General features: G+C 42.1%; 2 protein-coding genes across 3 annotated transcripts in view; one reads left to right on the top strand and one right to left on the bottom strand.

Annotated features, from left to right (window-relative positions):
• The window catches only part of LOC109981309 (formin), a 53745-nt gene extending 40140 nt beyond the window's left edge, over positions 1–13605 (top strand). For both annotated transcript variants that reach the window (XM_065966136.1, XM_020630037.3), the window contains 4 exons: positions 4781–4832; positions 9946–10095; positions 11536–11617; positions 11705–13605. In XM_065966136.1, coding sequence (XP_065822208.1) covers positions 4781–4832; positions 9946–10095; positions 11536–11617; positions 11705–11749 — 329 coding nt within the window. In that variant the 3' untranslated portion in view covers positions 11750–13605. The remainder of the gene's footprint in view (positions 1–4780; positions 4833–9945; positions 10096–11535; positions 11618–11704) is intronic.
• Positions 13606–14814: 1209 nt separating this feature from the next.
• grem1b (gremlin 1b) lies at positions 14815–16779 on the bottom strand. Its single transcript, XM_029276634.2, has 2 exons — positions 16519–16779; positions 14815–16113 (listed from the first exon to the last, which is right to left on the bottom strand). The coding sequence occupies exon 2, from the start codon at positions 16110–16112 to the stop codon at positions 15564–15566; it is 549 nt and encodes a 182-aa protein (XP_029132467.2). The 5' UTR covers position 16113; positions 16519–16779; the 3' UTR covers positions 14815–15563.
• Positions 16780–17205: the final 426 nt, after the last annotated feature.

Below are 17205 nucleotides of genomic sequence, written 5' to 3'. Positions count from 1 at the left end.
ATGGCAGTCAAGAGGAGCCATGAATTTATTTAATCTGAAACCACTGACCCACAAAATCATGGGTCCCACCAATGTTTGCCCTCCGTCCCACTCTCCAGCTGGTCTGTGCAGCATGTGAAGCACTAAAAGGACCCTCAAAAAAATTCTTGTCTTCAAAGATGAAACAGTATTTTGGACGGAGGATTTACAGCCAAAGAGATAGTCATGAAACCAGGTTTACAGAGCAAAGAAATGCCCCGTTTTCGCCCTTATGCCCAGCATGGACCTTTAAATATAAGAGGAAGGTATAATTATGTTTTTTGCCATGTCATACAGTCAGCTGGGTGGTGCAGAATCTGCCTCTCAGTGTGTGTGTGCATGTTTTTGTTCTTGCTGGGAGAGGGCGTCTTGGTACACCATAAGACAGCATGAGGACAGGAGTCTACAGGCCTGTAGAAAGGATCGCATTGCCTCTTACATGGTATCCATGTACTCTCACCTTCCATAAAGCTGGCGGGACATCTCTGGCTGCGGCCTTGTAAAGACTGGCCGGCCTCAGTGGATCAGGCCTGGGGACCACCGGGACTGGAGCAGAGTTTCTCTGACACACACTGATCATTTTCATCCCATCCTTTTCTCCGATCATTATAGACTTTATGCACCAGCTCCTTCCATATCTCGCTTCCTTCAAACCATCGATGCCTTTTTCTGCTGGGACTTCGATGAGGTTGCTTTGTTTGTACACATACACATGAAAGTTTTATCAACATTAAACCGAAGCCTTATCATACACAATGCTGTCGTTTCAATAGTGCAAGGACGAACCTTGAATGTGACACAGAAACCTGTCATCTGACTAGTTTAGAAAGTCCTGAAGGTTTTCACTGATTATTACCGAGCATTAGACCTCTTGTATTTTGTAAAGAAGCTGTTGGAAGGATTTGTTTGCCTGATATGATGAGAACAAAGGCATTTACCTGTCATGTGTCACCATCCTTTCACCTTTAAATTAAGTTGCAATTTTATACAATTACTTTTTTATTGCAGCTCGTTTTCTTTTGCTCTAAAAGAGGCCTCAATGAAAGTAGAGCACACACTGTTTTGTGCAAAGGTTAAGTTTGACACAAATCAAAAGCAGGCCTTCTTTCTAGAAACAAAGTCCACGCTACTTGAAAAAATCTACTGACTCTAAAAACTGATCAAAGTAAGTAGACTGACCAAATCTGTCTACTTACTTTAGTGTAAATTAGTTTGTGGTTAGTTTACTCATGAAACAGTTAAAACCAGGGATGATGGCATGAATATGGAGAGAGAGAGAGACAGAGAAGATATAACCTAAAACATAAAACAAGGAATTCACTGCCAGTTGTAATCAAAGCCGTGAGCACCACAGATTCTGTCCTCAAACCACAACACTGAAGAACAGCTCCGACCAAAGATTTGTCTCAAATTCAGGGGATACATTTGCATAAACTCTCTTTTCTTTTTTGTAGAACCAAGCATTTATGTCTTTAATATATCCAACCCTCTTTAAATTCAACACTAGTGATGCAGCGGTAACATGTTACGTACTGACAATATCCTCATTCATGTTTGAAGATGCTACAAAAATATGTAGCTACACAAATAAAGCATGAAAAAAGGGCAGTAAACTAATGAAACATGGTGTAGTCATATTGTTGTAATCTCAGGTTTATGTACTTTGTTGACTGGCACATTGCAAGAAGGTGCAAGTTTTAAAATTGTGGAAACTTTTAAACTTAACTGGAGACTAGGGCCCGACCGATGTGGGATTATTGGGGGCCGATATCGATATTAGGAAGCGAGAAAAAATCTGATAACGATCAATCTGCCAGTATCTTCTTTTGACTGATAGTTCAATAAAATGAAACTCAAATGGAATGCTTTTTGACTGGTGAATGAAGTAATATTGAAGCACATCTGCGATTAAAATTAGCCAATACCGATATTCACTTAATAAGCTAATATTGGCCGATATTATCGGCTTGCTGATTAATCGTATGGCTCATATAACTGAAACTATCTGCATGGCTTAATTCAACAAAGGCAAGTGACAAGTGTTGTGACACGACTTGTACCAAGTGTTAATCAGCATCAAGTCACATGTTTTTCCAAATCCAACATGTCCCTATCACACAACAACTAGACGTCATTAAAGTACTTCAGCCTGCATTTCTTGCAGAGAGCTTAAACAACAGACTCGCTCCATCATAAAAGAGTCACGTGAGGTATCTCACATGGAAATCGTAGCCATATGTTTGCGGTTCAGAGTGAACATTTGTGGGGATTCCATGTTTGCAGAACAATTCCTGAAAAGATGTTTATTATTGCATACCCAGTCTGTGTTGGTATTCTTAAACTGGAAACATTGCACAGTGTTTTTTTTGTTATTTTATCTAACTTATCTACCTCTGTGATGCTGAGCAAAGCCGAAGAAAGGCTTCTGCACTCAGAGTATTTGAAAGCAAAAAAGTCGCTGTAGCTGCCACTGGCTTCAAAATGGACTTGGGTTTCCGACGGCACATCTTGAACATAAATGTTCCAATGGAATACTTGTAAACCTTTCTTTAATAAACAGAATTCCTTGAGCTGTTGCCTGTGCGTCAGGGAGGAGCGGTGTGTAATCATCATTCGTGATGATTCCATGACTTCAGACGGCAAAACAAAGCAACAGATCTCTCTTCGCAGACAGCTGAGGCTTTTAAACTCTGACTCATCAGCAAATGCGTGAATTTCTCACCCAGGTAAATGTTCCGGAGGCTGACCACAGACTCATGTGTTCAACACATGATATTAGATATCCAAATTTAAGGGTTATTGAGAAATGCATCATCACATCCTCTTGCAAGAGGATCAAAGTATATCAGTGGTGTACACATTGTTCTGGGACTTTCTGTTTCTAAGTAGCACCGACCCGTAAGCAGGCCTACAGGGAGGCTCACAGCAGGGCCTGCAGGTGAACCCAAACGCCCCGCACTCTGCCTCTTAAACTTGCCTGTGTGATCTCTCCCTCGCTCTAACAGGGGATGCCTCCAAAAACCAAGATATCAGTTTTCTTGTAAGGCTGTTTCTGCGTTTATTACTGCTCCACAGTTTTTTTTTAAGCTGTTCATATTAAACATGCAGAAGTGATGTTTTACATAGCATTATCTGATCAAGCTCACTGAGTTTACTGCATATACATTTGTATATTTCTCTCTACATAAAGACCCTAGTATCTTAGGTGAAGCTAGAAAACAAAAACATCCCTTTGTCTCTGACTGTGTTGAGGACATTGAATCGACTTCCTTTTAGTTTCTCTTTTTAATTATCTCTTTGAAACCTCTGGGGATACCCTGACGGACAGATGTTCCCGTTGAATACGAGCCACATCTCATTAAAAACAACCCCCCCCCCCCTTATTTAATCATCTGGCTCTCTTAGTATATGCACATGTATCATCACATCCTCCCGCTCTTTGTTGTCAGTGAGTCACACCCCAATAACCAAACTTCCACTTGTCCAGCTGACCGTAAATTACGTAGATCGAGTAGAATCCGCAAATATCTCACCAAGGAACCTGTTTTTGATGAAAATTTGAGATGAGTTCAAATAAATTAGACATAGTGCTGCGAAACAGAGGGGGATGCTTTTTAGAGACTTAATGTCCTCAGCATCCTTCCTAGAGTGTGTTCAGTCTCATTGTTATCTAGCTGCTAGGTAAAGCGGCGTTTTGTAAAAGTGTGTCAGAGTTTTAAAGCCCTAATTTATTATCCCTCTCAGCATGCACATCTCATAACTTTCTAGTTAGCGACTACTGGTTTCATGTTTACACGGGGACTGAGGAAGAGAACTTCACACATCCTCCCTCTCTCTCTCTCTCTCTCTCTCCCTCGGCCTCTCGGCTCCAGTGCCACCTCTGCACAGTCGCACCAGAGGGGTACCTCAGGCGCCAGCCTGACCCCCACTGAGACTAACACCATTGGTCACGGCCCCTCTCCTCGTCCCCCCTCCTCCATATACCCCAGACATAGCCACAACCTCCCTTCATTAGGTTTACCTCCTTGCTCACATACATGTGAAAAAAAGGAGTAAAAGTAAGCAGGGTGGTTGTGTGGAGGCTTAAGCGCACCTCTATCCCAGAAGACCCCCAAACCTTTCTTTGAACAATTTTTTGGAGACTTCAGGCTCTTAAATCTTCAAGTAGGAAAGGTCCCCCATCATTGTAAAAAAAAAGGATGAATCTGGAAAAATGCAATAAATCTGAGATCACAGGCTCTCTCTGGCCCTAGATAAATTCTTGCACCTCGGTCTGGCCAGCCGCACACATCTGCCTTGCATTTAGACACTTTTACATGGCAGGAGTCCACAGGAGCCTCCAGTTCCCAAGCTTACATGCTCAACCCTGCACCCTGCTTCAGCTCTGCTTAGAACATGCACATGTATGTCTCTACACACACGCACACACACACCTCCACAAACAGACCACTGCTCCCCATCCTGAGTCTAGGCGTCACAGGCTCACACTCTCATGCGTCAACGCACAGAGGCATGTCAAACTTCACAATGTGCTTAACTGTCACTTGGATAACTCGCTATCATGACACCTCAACCCACGGCCCTTTCTTCTTCTCTTCTCTTTACCGACAACTCTGAGTGTGTGTAATGAGCAGAGCGCCCCCATCAGGACTCCACAGTTCACCTTGGACCAGTCCTCTCAATCTGAAAGCTGTTTTCTAAGTCACCAAAAGTCCAGAGATGATTCCTGTCAAGCTAATCCAACATTTTCTATTTTTTTCAGCTCAAGAGGATCATTCAGCTAAAGAGGACCGACTCAATGAGGCACAGAAACGGTAAGAGACTAACTTATCAATCCAAAGCCCAAGTGTATTAAATCATGAAAGAAAGGTATTTTTTGGAAAAGATATGCAATATCTCAAGTATCTATACAGATGCTTTAATTGTAGGACTTTCCATAATTTGTCTTCAACACAAATAAACAAGTCGCCAAAGCTCACCAGAAGGATTTCAAAACACACTCAACATCCAGCAGACTTTATTTTTAAGCCTGAACGCCCAGCACTTCCTCCCCTGCATTTCCTATCATTCTTATCTGCCATGTTTTGTGCAGAAGACTCCCAAGAGTTTTCTGAGAGGCATCTGATTTATAGGTGTGAGACACGCTGTCCGAGCGAAATGATATCTGGCACATTTCAGATTGGAAAAAGATGTTGCGGCAGAAAAACAAAGCAAATAGATGATTTTTTTTTGTTGCTTTGTTTGGATAGAGAGCGAGAACTGTTTGCGTTATATTCTAACTCTGGAACCATGAAAACACATAAAAGAGAAAGCGAAAGGGAAATGGAAAATATAAACAATTAACAAGTCGATCGCTTCGGACAGAACTATAAGTCAGCGAGTGCTTCCAAACTCTTGTGATTCATGGTGCTGTTTTTAAGCCAGAGGAAACTCAAAGGCACACTCGCAACTGTTCCGCTCAGTCCTGGCTCCTCACACCCTCCCTCACTACAGAGTGATATCTGTATGTGCTGACCTGGACCTGTGTGAAGTGTGAAGTGTGCGTGTGTGTGTATAAGCATGTGTGAGTGTGCCACCTCTTGTGCCTGAGTGACACAACTGTAATGAAGGCGTTGAACTTGAGGTGGAATATTGATCAAAAGGTCCCAGCAGCTGACAGCACCTTTGCCTTTAATGAAGTTTTCCTTTAATTTCATCTAAAGAGGGGGCTGGCCGACTGGCGCTAGGTAAAGCAGAAGTTAGGAGGGGAGGGGGGGGTCACTTTTTTCTCAGGTTCCCACAGAATCACCTCGTAAAAGTGACACGCTGTTGATGAATATGGGCGTCAGCGGGCTCACCGGGCCCTGGGTGGGCTGTCACATCTGTGCTGGATGAGGGATCCTCACAAACAGCAGCAGCAGAGGTGGCAACATTATGACTAGGTATTAATACAGGAAATAGACAACACATCCGACTGTAGTGTTACCTGACACATCGGTCACATGAGGAGTCAGTGGGTTTCAGCGCAGTCGAGTTGAAGTTGACAACCAGTTAGCAGCGGGTCTCATGAATCCCCATCAGGACATGGACTTGAGTCAGGGAGCTAGGGGCAATAACAACTTTAATGATTATTTTCATTATCTATTATTATAGCAAGTATTTCACATTGAATTTATTGACCTTCAAAATTTAAAATGAACCCTTATTTTATGGGACAAAAAGTCTCAAAAGAGGTCGAAGATGTGTGATGATTATAAACATAGTTGCTGTTTTATTGTTTTTTAACAGAACAATTTATGCTGTACACTAATTGTTTTAGCGCCGCATTTTAGTACAAGATTTTTTATTTATATACTCTGATCATCATTTTGGCATTAGCATCATATATATAGCAATTAGCCCTTAACATCAACAAATGAAAGGATTACCTTTGAATTTTTGTATGAATATTTAAGCTACCTTTAAGGTTAATTCTAATATCTTTGATGATCCCATGACCTATTATTTCGCCCCATCATAATATGGTCAATATCATCATTTTCTTTTCTGGAATTTAATGTGTGATCTGCAAAGGAATGACATTAGGTGTGATTATCTTCTACTAAGCTTCTGCTAGCATGCTGACATCATCATCGTCATCATCAACCTCTATTTAAGTTCTCGGAGAGATCATTGAGGGTGACCCTCATTTACAGTGATGCCGAGAAAACATACATAAATGATAAACAACGAGAAATGAGATAAAGCTACTACAGAAAATAAAATCAATAAAAGAGCAATAAGAACAATAAAATATATACACTAAAATAATTTAAAAGCTTGAAATTACTACAGTGATAAGTCGGCAATTAAAATCAAATAAAACAGTTACAGTCAGGTATTGGGCGGTTAAAAATAATATTTCTAACATGCAATCTCAGATGGTAAATATGTAATCTGCCAAGTAGTTTAGAATCATGGTTGTCTGCATGTTGTCATGCTAGTGTTAACATTAGCTCAGAATAGCTGTAGACCCTCAGCCTTGTTTCAGTATTGAAAAATATATTACCTATGCCGGCGAAATCACAAAGATTCAACAATCATTTGAAAATTTTTAAACACATTTGTTCAGGATAAGGGCGACTGTAGCTCAGTGGTAAAGTCGCTCTTTTCTTAACCGTAAGGTCGAGGATGCGATCCCCAGCTCCTGCTGTCACATGTTAAAGTGTCATTGGGCAAGACACTGAACCCCAAACCCCGCCTGCTGCTACGCCAACAGTGTGGGATTGTGTATGAATGGATTAGTTAATACTGATGAACAGTTAACATAGCAGCCTCTGACATCAGTGTGAGAATGTGGTGCGAATGGGTAAAAAGTGCTTTTGAGTATTCAGATTACTAGAAAAGGGCTTCACAACACGAGAGGACAGAATGTGATGCACAGTTTCATTAAACTCTCGCTCACTCTTAAAAGCACCTTGAGACATGCTGTATGAATTCATCTCCATCACCGTCATTTGTGGTTGTTTTGTACTTTTTGTGAAAGTGTCATTCTCACATTATGGCCCCCTGCTGATGCCTTTTCTTTCAACATGCAGTCCCAATTTGTCTGCATCATGTTCGGGTCCTAACGAGGTTTTCTGGTTCTGTCCTCTGTTCCGGCTCATTAAGTTTTCTTCTCCCACATAATGCTCAATTTCATTTGGCCTCCACAGTCACCATGCAATTTGGGTTTCAGAGATGCCAGTTGGTTTATTATTCTGCTTGTGTATTGTGTGACGACTTAGTGCCTCTTCTGAACAACAGCCAACAGCACAGCGTTCACAGCGAAACAAAAGAATGCAGAGTTGCCTGTCCAGATATTTCCCTGATTCTCACTGCTGCTCATGGTTTTGTAATGGTTCTTATTTTTATAGATGTCAGGGAGGAATTCCGGCTGTGGGTGCTGAGAGTAAACCCTCCCCAGCAATGGTATCGTACTGTGGATTACAGAAGTGTGTGTTTGTTTGCACGTGTGCACAAGCTGAATTCTTCTGCACTTGCGAATGAACAAAGGTCTGCCTTGATTGTGTTTATGTTTTGTAGAGGTACGCTCACATGTGGGAGTGTGTTTGCATCTGTTTTGAGTAAATCTTTGTGTATCTGCTTTGTTGCATATGCTCAGGAGGGTAAAAAAAAAAAGGAAAAGCACTGATGATTGATTTGTGTATTCTTTGACATGATGACCCAGGGTCAGGAGAGGAGCTGATAGAGAAGAGACCCTGTTCATCATGCCAGACCAGGCCAGCTGCAGCAAAGGTCTGCTTGGTCAGTCTAAACATCCAAGAGCCTCTGATTTCTTTTGTAGCGTACAGAATGATCTACAGCGAAATGACGCATCACTGGGAAATGTGAAGCAGGCTCACGTAGGAGCCCTCTTTGTTTTCAGCTTTCAGCGGGGCCGCCTGGGCAGCACATTGTTCCGATTCCTTACCCGCGAACATGTCTTAGATTAGCGTCGCCGAAAGCCACCTAGCATCTGGAGGTCAGAGCATATCTAGGTGTCAATGGGACAAGGAGCATCTCTTGAATCATAGAGCCCTTTTGTCAACCTCTTGACAGGCAGGGCTAGAAAATGTCTTTCATGTTTGCGTTAGAAAGGGAATCTGAAGGAGCAGTCTGCGTTTCATGCCTTGTGTGTGCTACGGAAAGTCATGCAATTGAACTAGACGGACAAGCTGGCCTACAACACAGTAAGTCCGACCATTAAAGGATAAAGGAAAATCCACTTCATTCACCTACGTATATAGGCAAGGCAAGTTTATTTATATGGTACATTTCAACAACAAGGCAATTCAAAGTGCTTCACACGAGACATCAAAAGCATCATGACAGAGGAAAGAAAAGAAACATTAAAATAGAACATTTAAAAATCACTGAAATTATTTAATCTGAACATATGTTCAAATAAAAATAATTCAAATGAAATTAATTGAAATGAATAAAATAAAAATATAAAAAGAGTTAAGGTTACAGTGCAGAGTTAAAATTTAAAATTGTTTAATGAAAGGCAGCTGTAAACAGGTGAGTCTTCAACCTGGATTTAAAAGAGCTGAGAGTTTCAGCAGACCTGCAGTTTTCTGGGAGTTTGTTCCAGATATAAGGAGCATAGAAACTGAACGCTGCTTCTCCGTGTTTGGTTCTGACTCTGGGGACAGAGAGCAGACCTGTCCCAGACGATCTGAGCGGTCTGGATGGTTCGTAATTATTCAGGAGGTCACTAATGTATTTTGGCCCTAAACCATTAAGTGCTTTATAAACCAGCAGCAGGATTTTAAAGTCTATTCTCTGACAGACTGGGAGCCAGTAAAGACCTCAGAACTGGACTGATGTGATCCATTTTCTTGGTTTTGGTGAGGACTCTAGCAGCAACGTATAACAGATTTTAATCTTTTTATTTTCCAGCACTCGGTCTGAGTTAGCTCACATGTGCATCATGTTCACATCTTTTTATTGTCTGCCGGTAAATATGTTCATGGAGATGTACGAGTTCAACAGTAGTGTGTGTGTCTGGAGCAGCAGCAGCCTGTTCTTGGCTGTCTCCATCTCCTCTGGCAGTCTTCCCCTGCAGCCTGTGGAGGTCAATGTGCTAATGGAGCCGCCGCTACTGGCTCTCCCCCGTGTCCCAGCAGGGTGGATACTCTCCCTCCAGCTCTGTTTCTCCCCCCTCTGTTTGACTCTACATCCATCATCTTCTCAGTGTTTTTTTTCAGCCCGTAGCGGACTGATTGCACCCTGTATCTGTCTGAATTATTTGCGTGCATACACACCTGAGCTCCCTCGTACCGTTTGACCTCTCTGTTTATAACTTTCACTTGTAACTCTACCACAGTTCCTTGAAGCACTCTAATTGTTTATGTCTGACATTTATAAGTGTTTATGTGTGATAAGACAACACTGTTTGTGCCACTGCTCTGTTTCCAACTACAGTTTCCAGGACACAGTGAGCTACTTTGGGGTTAAGCCAAAGTCTGGGGAGAAAGAAGTGGTCCCGAGTTACATCTTCATGCTGTGGTACGAGTTCTGCAACGACTTCAAGAACGCCTGGGTACGACAGAGCAAGAACATCTCCAAGGAGAGGTGGGTTAGAGTCCATTTGTTGGTTTCCATGTTAAAGAAAAGCAAAGATTAGTTGACACGTCGGGAGGACAACTACTGAACCCTCCATCGAGTTTAAATGTTGTCCTCTTAAAGTCAGAAAAATAAACCTTTTATGATGTCAACCCTGTGAAGTCAGACTTTTGAGCCTTCTTTAAAAAAGTAACATATTTGTGATGCTGAGTTGCATTGTGGGATGATCCAGTGCTTTCACAGCTTGACCTAAATAAAGGACTTTAGAGTCGAGATGTTTTTGCCTCCAATGCACAGAATTCAACCGTTTCTCTGGTTTGCCCTCCAACTTAAGATAGCACGATGTTAACTTGCTAGCGTGTCCCTTTAAGTAATGGCCATAAAAACATGACTGATGTAGAGATGTACCCACACTCTGCAACACAAAGGTCCAGCCATTTCACTATTTGGTTAGACCTATAATCTTTTTCACTTTTTAACAACCTCTGGACATTGTGTCAAATTAGCACTCATTTTGCAAGAGTCATATGCAGATGTTGTGTAGGAGCTAAGCAGAGAGGGAGGCCTTCGAAGAGGAGACAAAGGAGGAGTAGCTGAGGCCGAGGCCCTCCGTCTAAAGGTCTGGGGCCTGAATTTATGACGTTTCCTATGACCTGAGGCGTCATGTTGGGGAGGGGGCATTCCACTGAAGAAGCGTAGACCCTCTTGGCCGATGCCTGGCTTTACTAGCCAGCGGACCAGGGGCTTGTGGCCCGATAAAGGCAGTGCATTATGGGAGAACAGATAAAACACTGTAATGATGCTGGACATGCAGCCTAGAGGGCAGGAAGACAACACCCTATGAGAGAGAAGCCACAAGAGAAGCTGCTCATGACTGTCCAGTCAAAGATTTAAATATAGTGTGGTGCCTTCATCGTCCTTTACGCGCCGCAGAGGTTGTGTAACAAAGCCTCCTTCCTCCTCGGATCCATGTGCTCTTTCTTAATTGTTTACTAGGTAATCGTGCCTCACATTACTCCCAGCTGATTGTGCTTATGTACAATTAACTTTATTTTAAATAGTGTTTGCTCACTCATAAAAGCCAAGTGTTTTTTAAAGGCTGCCTCATTATCTCATCAACCCACTGTCATTCTCTACTGCCTCTCACTTACAGGGGTTTCACTGACCGCAAACTCCTCAGAGGATCCGTGTGTGTGTGTGTGCATGTGTGTATATATACGTATGTGTGTGTTTAAAACTCTACATGGCTCCATGACACAAGGTGCCCCAGGGAGATACTTAAATGTCATGCTCTTACAAACAACTTCAGAAGGTCACAGTGATGAGAGGCTTCTGACTTTACATTGTTTTTACAAGTTGCCCAAGTACTATTTTCATGATTTAGCTCCAGAGCTCTGTGTGCACTTTTAGTTTTAAAGGGCCTTTTTTTCTCTCTCTCTCTCTCCATAGGTTGAAGGAAGCTCAAGAAAACATCAAGAAGATAACGGCTGAGAAGACAGTCGAAACCAAGAAAATCAACGCCAACAGTCTGGTAAGAATTGAAGTACGCAGGGCAGAAAAATGCTCTTTTATTGTCTGCATTGAAAATCAATAAACGTTCTCTTGTTCTTCCTAACAGAAAGAGAGGCTGCGGCAGAAGGAGGCCGGTGTCTCCTCGAGCTGAACGAAATGACTCAGCAGAAGAAGAAATGAGTGGTGGTGGGAGAAATGTTGAAGAACAAGACCGGAAAGTGTTCAGGCCTGAGCTCTCCTGCATTTAACACCTGCCTCAACAACTTTGGGCCTTCCCTTTTTTTGGCCCTGTACAGACTCACTACAAAACCTCGACGCTTCCTACTCCCACTGCCATATCTCTGCCCTACTAACCTCCAACCGTCCCCACCCTACTCTCCCCACACTCGTCCAGCTTTTCCTGCCTGCTGCACAGACAGACGTCGGGCCTGCAGAGAGGATGCATGGCTGACACCGCCGCAGTGATGAGAGTCTGAGAGGCCAAAGGTCGATCTCATTCATCCAGCGCAGCGTGACCTCTGAGTGGCCCGGCTTGTGAAAGGTCTCAAAGGGTCAGTGGGATTCCCAGCCGTGCCAGCTTACACATCCACAAGGGTTTTTTTTTTTTTTTTTCTGGATCTGCAAGAGCAGATACACCTTTTTATCTGGACTGTTAAAGTAACATCAGATCAGAATGACAATGCTCTTACATATTCAATGTGTTGAGAAGTTAAGAAATCATATAAAACTTTTTCTGGAAGTGGTAAAAAAAGAAAGAAATCCGTTCCCAGTGTCCTTTGCTGTAGCAGGAAAGCTTTTCATTCACCATGGCTCATTAAAAGTCTTGTAAATATGTCATGTCGTAGTATCAGCAGGGACCACGCAGCGTATGATAAATGATCTGCTTCAGCACAGATGAAGACGTGTCTAAATGTGTGTGAAACAATCAGAATGTAGAGGGGGTTTTTGTACCGTTTTGTGTAGCAGTGCACCACACTGACCTCTCCTGTGTGTCGGCCAGAGAGGAGCAGGACCTGGCAGCGAGCCTCGGCCGTCACACTCACGAACATGTACTTGGGAAACATCAGAAGAACACAGCAAGACTTTGGCCCTGCACACACTCACCCTCAATATTAAATATGCATTATAGAAACGTGTTAATCCTTTAAAGAGTGCTGCACATCACACTGTGTCGTGCACACTTCTAAGCACTTTACTGCTTGCAGAAGCTGTTCGCCGTAGCTAGCTCGCTAGAAGCCACACTACCCTAGTATTGCTAACTGCGTTTTAATTTCATGTCTTGCACTTTTTTGCACCTCTCTTCCTATGCAAGGGTTTGGTTTCCTTGTAATGTTTAATGCATTGTTTTGCTTCATGTTTTGATTTTGTGTTTTATTTCTTAGAACATTTATTAAGCTCTGTAAATCTAATGCATATGAATGGTGTGGCCACACTCAAGAAAAGTCTATTTATGAAATGAGAGAAATATTTTAAGCCAAATACATCCACTTTGTTCCCTTTGAGGCTGTATTTTTATGTGTTTTGATTGACTGAGAAGCTGCCTGTTAGAGAAGTCAAATGAAAGATATATTTTCACAAAGATAAACAGAGTTATTTTCATTCATTTGCTGTTATTTTTGGAGAGATGAGGGTTGTATTTTGTGTATTGAGAACATTGAAGCATATCACCTGAAGCCATGTGAGCTGTTATACCTCAGAAAAACTTCCATTATCAGTTTCCACAAAACTGCACCTTGAATTCCTTTTTTTTTTAACCCTCAAAAGTCCTTCACGTGTGCCATTTATTTTGTATTAAAACAAATCTAAATATTTCATAACTTTAAACTGCTATGTTTTACTCCAGATGGTTTGAGAAATGTAAGAAAAAAAGCGGTGATAAGGACCTGCTGTAGCCTCTACTGTATGTGTGTCGGTTCATGTAACCTTCAGTAGCTCTCATGTAGGTGCTCTGTGATGTTATGGAATTGTTTTAAATTTCAACAATAAACTGGATGCTGAACAAACTGGGCCCTCGTCTCTGCAGTTTCATCTGTCAACACTTTTATTTGGCAGCTTTTATAAGCTCACGGCTGCAGCAAGCAGATGCGATATTTATGTGAAAAACCTTAAAGGAGGTGGTGAGTCATAATTCACAGAAGGTTTTCAATAAACTGAGTCAGGGTGAGAGTTCTTCAATCAAACCTCATTTGAAGATATTTAAAACTTGTTCCAGGAAGAAAGAAATGTATCCTTACAGGAAAAAATATGTTATTATAGAATATTATCTGAACTTGGATTCATAGGGCTGAGATTTGAGGAATGTCAAATTCAAAGGGAACTAGATTAAAGGGTTTAGTCTGTTGGTCTTTTAAAAAAATGTGTACTTCACAGTAGGAATGTTGCGTCATGATTTAATTGCATTAAATTGTGTTTTATGTTTACTACAGGAGTAATAACACATTATCAAGTGATTCTGATAAAAAAAAAACAAAAAAAAAACGTGAAAATACGTGTTGTTCTTACTGTTGGCTTGTGACACCTGTGTGGCTTCCAGTTCAGCCTATTTGTTCAACACCGGAAGAGTCATACAGATTGGGGTAGCCTGCATAGATAAAACGTGATGTCATCAAGATGAGAATTGGGTCTTTTCTAATAAAAAAAAAAATCTTTTTTGCGACGTTTTTATTAAAGTAAGTGTGTGCCGTTTAGGCAGAAAATGCCCCGACAAAAAGTGCGATCTTTTCTTCCAATATCGATTTAAATGGTATTACTGTGGTGTATAGTGCATGGATATACGGACTATACCCACTTATTTTTCAGTATAGGGTATACACTTCTTAATCTCCTCTGATTTACACCTGTCATTGATTGACAATATTTAGCAGCATGCTGTAATGTTTTCCCCTGATGCTGAAGGGATGACTCTCCCTACTCCGTCTCTAATTGGCTAGTAGGTTACACACAAATGACATTTGTAGGAGTTGTCTCACATGACACTGTTTATAACAGAGGCTGTTTGTCCTCTGAACGGGCCACTTAAAAAACATCTTGGTGAAAAATTAAGAGTATATTCCCATTTTTTAGGCACCACTACACTGGTTACTGGTATGCGGATCTTTACTCACAAAACTAACTCCACGTTTTTTCTCAAAGATCTAAGATGAGAGCAGCAGATGATGCTTGAACATGTTTCTACACTCCTTACTTTTTATCAGGCGAAAAGTAACACAAGATTGGTCCAATATTCCAACATCCGTTTATTTTATGTCTCTAAGGATAATTTAATGAAAGGGAAAATCAGACCGGTTACATCAACGTTGGCTGTACATTTTACATCTATTTAATGTCAACACTGTAAAAACCATCACTGTACATTCTTCATTCTAACTACAAACAAGAAGCCTCAAACAAATCTTACGAAAACACTTTTGAAATCAGAGGAAATGAATTAACCTCAAACGATTTCTGTAATATGGAAATAAAATCAAATTTACTATTTTCAAATAACGCCTGTCGTCTTAAAAATCCACACAGTGGAAACCTTCAGTTAGACTAAGAAATATACACACAAAAATACAACCAAGGACAGCAATGAGTTCCTGTTACATTAGGCGTTCTGAACAGTATTTATGAAATAACCCGGGACGGGTTATGCACTCCTCTTGGGGTGAGGAAGCCGTGCGTAAAACGTGCCCATTCCAAGTCAGCGTTCACGTGCAATGATGCTTGTTTTCAAACTTTGCAAAGTGGTGAGGAGAAAAATGTTCGTTGCAGTTCAACATCGATTCAGAAGTGTTATGTCCCTAGTTGTTTACACATTGTGCAAGAGGAGAATCCTTACAGCCTATAGATGCGCTAATAGATGCGTCCTCCTATGGAGACGGGCACGTGCTCTTGGCTGTATGACAGCCTTTCTTTTTTCTACCACGATCCGGTCCATGAAGTGCGCACGATTTGAAACACACGCATCACATTTCTGTGCGTCTCTAGTCAAGGTCTATGGATATACAGCGGCACTGTTTGACGCGCTGGATGCGTTTCTTCTTGGTGGGAGGCTGCTGGTCCGGACAGTTCAATGTAAAAGTCATGGTGGTGAAACGCTTTGGCTTACAGAACGAGCAAGACTGGAAGGCTCCCTCCTCCCTGCGGATGTGCCGGGGGATGTAGAACGAGTTGCACTGTCCGTAACAGAAGCGGTTGATGATGGTGCGGCTGACGCAGCCCTCCTCGTGGATGGTCTGCTTGAGGGGTTGCGTCTTGCACCAGTCCCGTTTCAAATACTGGCGCTCCGTCACATGCAAAGCTTCTTGGCTGGACTCCAACACCTCGTCGGCCGGTGAGGATGAGCCCTGCCTCTGCCGGGACCCGGAGCCTGCCTGTGGAGGCTGCGGTTGCTGCTCCGATTCGTTTGGGTTGTTTTTGTCAGGATGAGGGATGGCGCCTTGTGAACCTTGGTTTCTTTTGGAATCCACGGGAGAGGAAAGCAACCCGATGATGAAAACCATACCGCAGAGGATACGCGTCGAGATCGCCATCCTGAGAGAGAGGAAGAGAATAATTCATCATTTATACCGTTTCCACTGTGGACGGGTGACGCACAGCTGTCAAAGCTTTTACGCTGCGTAAAAACGCACAGATATATAAATAACTTTTGAGGACATGCGTGCAAAACAATCCTATAGAGCAAAAAAAAAAAACAAAAAAAAAAACACCTTCATCTAAATTAGATTTGTAATAAAAGTGACTTTCCCCCAAAACTTGAAGAGACTGTTTATTACGCCTAGGAACCCCAACATTTTAGCCAAAGCATGCATTTCCTTATCTTTATTTAACCATCTGCGTAGTCACATTCAAACCCGTAGATCAAAATTATCCATTTTTTTCCCATAGACAATTAAAAGTATAAATCTCACACATTTGCGCTCAAGACAATTGACTCACCTGCGAACCACCACTGCCTCAAGTGCGATGATCCGATCTGATCGTGTCAGTCCTCTTTGGCACCCTCCGAGGTGATCAGCACCTACTGCTGTCGACTGTACGCTGGCGGGACTGCTGATGGGTGGGAGAAAGAGCGCTCCATAGACAGGGGCCAGGGGGTTTAATACAAATTGCTCCAGCGCCGGACTGTCTCCCTTTTAAATGCCTGCCAGCTGAGATGTGCACAACAGTTCCCTCTACATTATTGGCTAAGCGAGATTTAGAGAAAATCAAAACTATCCGCCCCCCTCAACACTTCCCTGAACCCACTTCAAGAAAACAGACAACCGAGGAGCAGAGAGGAGGAGGAGGAGGAAGAGGAGGAGGAGAAGGTGGCGGATAGGCCTGAAGTTTTTGCGAACATGGAAAAAGTCAAACAGTTTTCATAAAAGAAGCAGGAAGATGACATTTTTGTTATAAATTATACCTAAGAATAGTGAAAAAGGCGGTCACAACCCTCACGCAAACAATGAACGCAAGTATAAGAGTGTTACACAGTACAGCCCACATGTTACCCCTTAACACATAAAGTAGACTGACACAATATTTCGTCCCTTCATGAAAACTGTATTGAGAATGTGAACGCAGTGATCTGTAGTTGTCCTTACTGCAGTTAATAACTTTAATTGAAAACCAGTGAAGGACTTG

This window comes from Labrus bergylta, chromosome 18 (genome assembly GCF_963930695.1).
Source record: "Labrus bergylta chromosome 18, fLabBer1.1, whole genome shotgun sequence".
NCBI classification, from domain to species: domain Eukaryota; kingdom Metazoa; phylum Chordata; class Actinopteri; order Labriformes; family Labridae; genus Labrus; species Labrus bergylta.
This window is presented reverse-complemented; position numbering and strand designations above follow the sequence as displayed.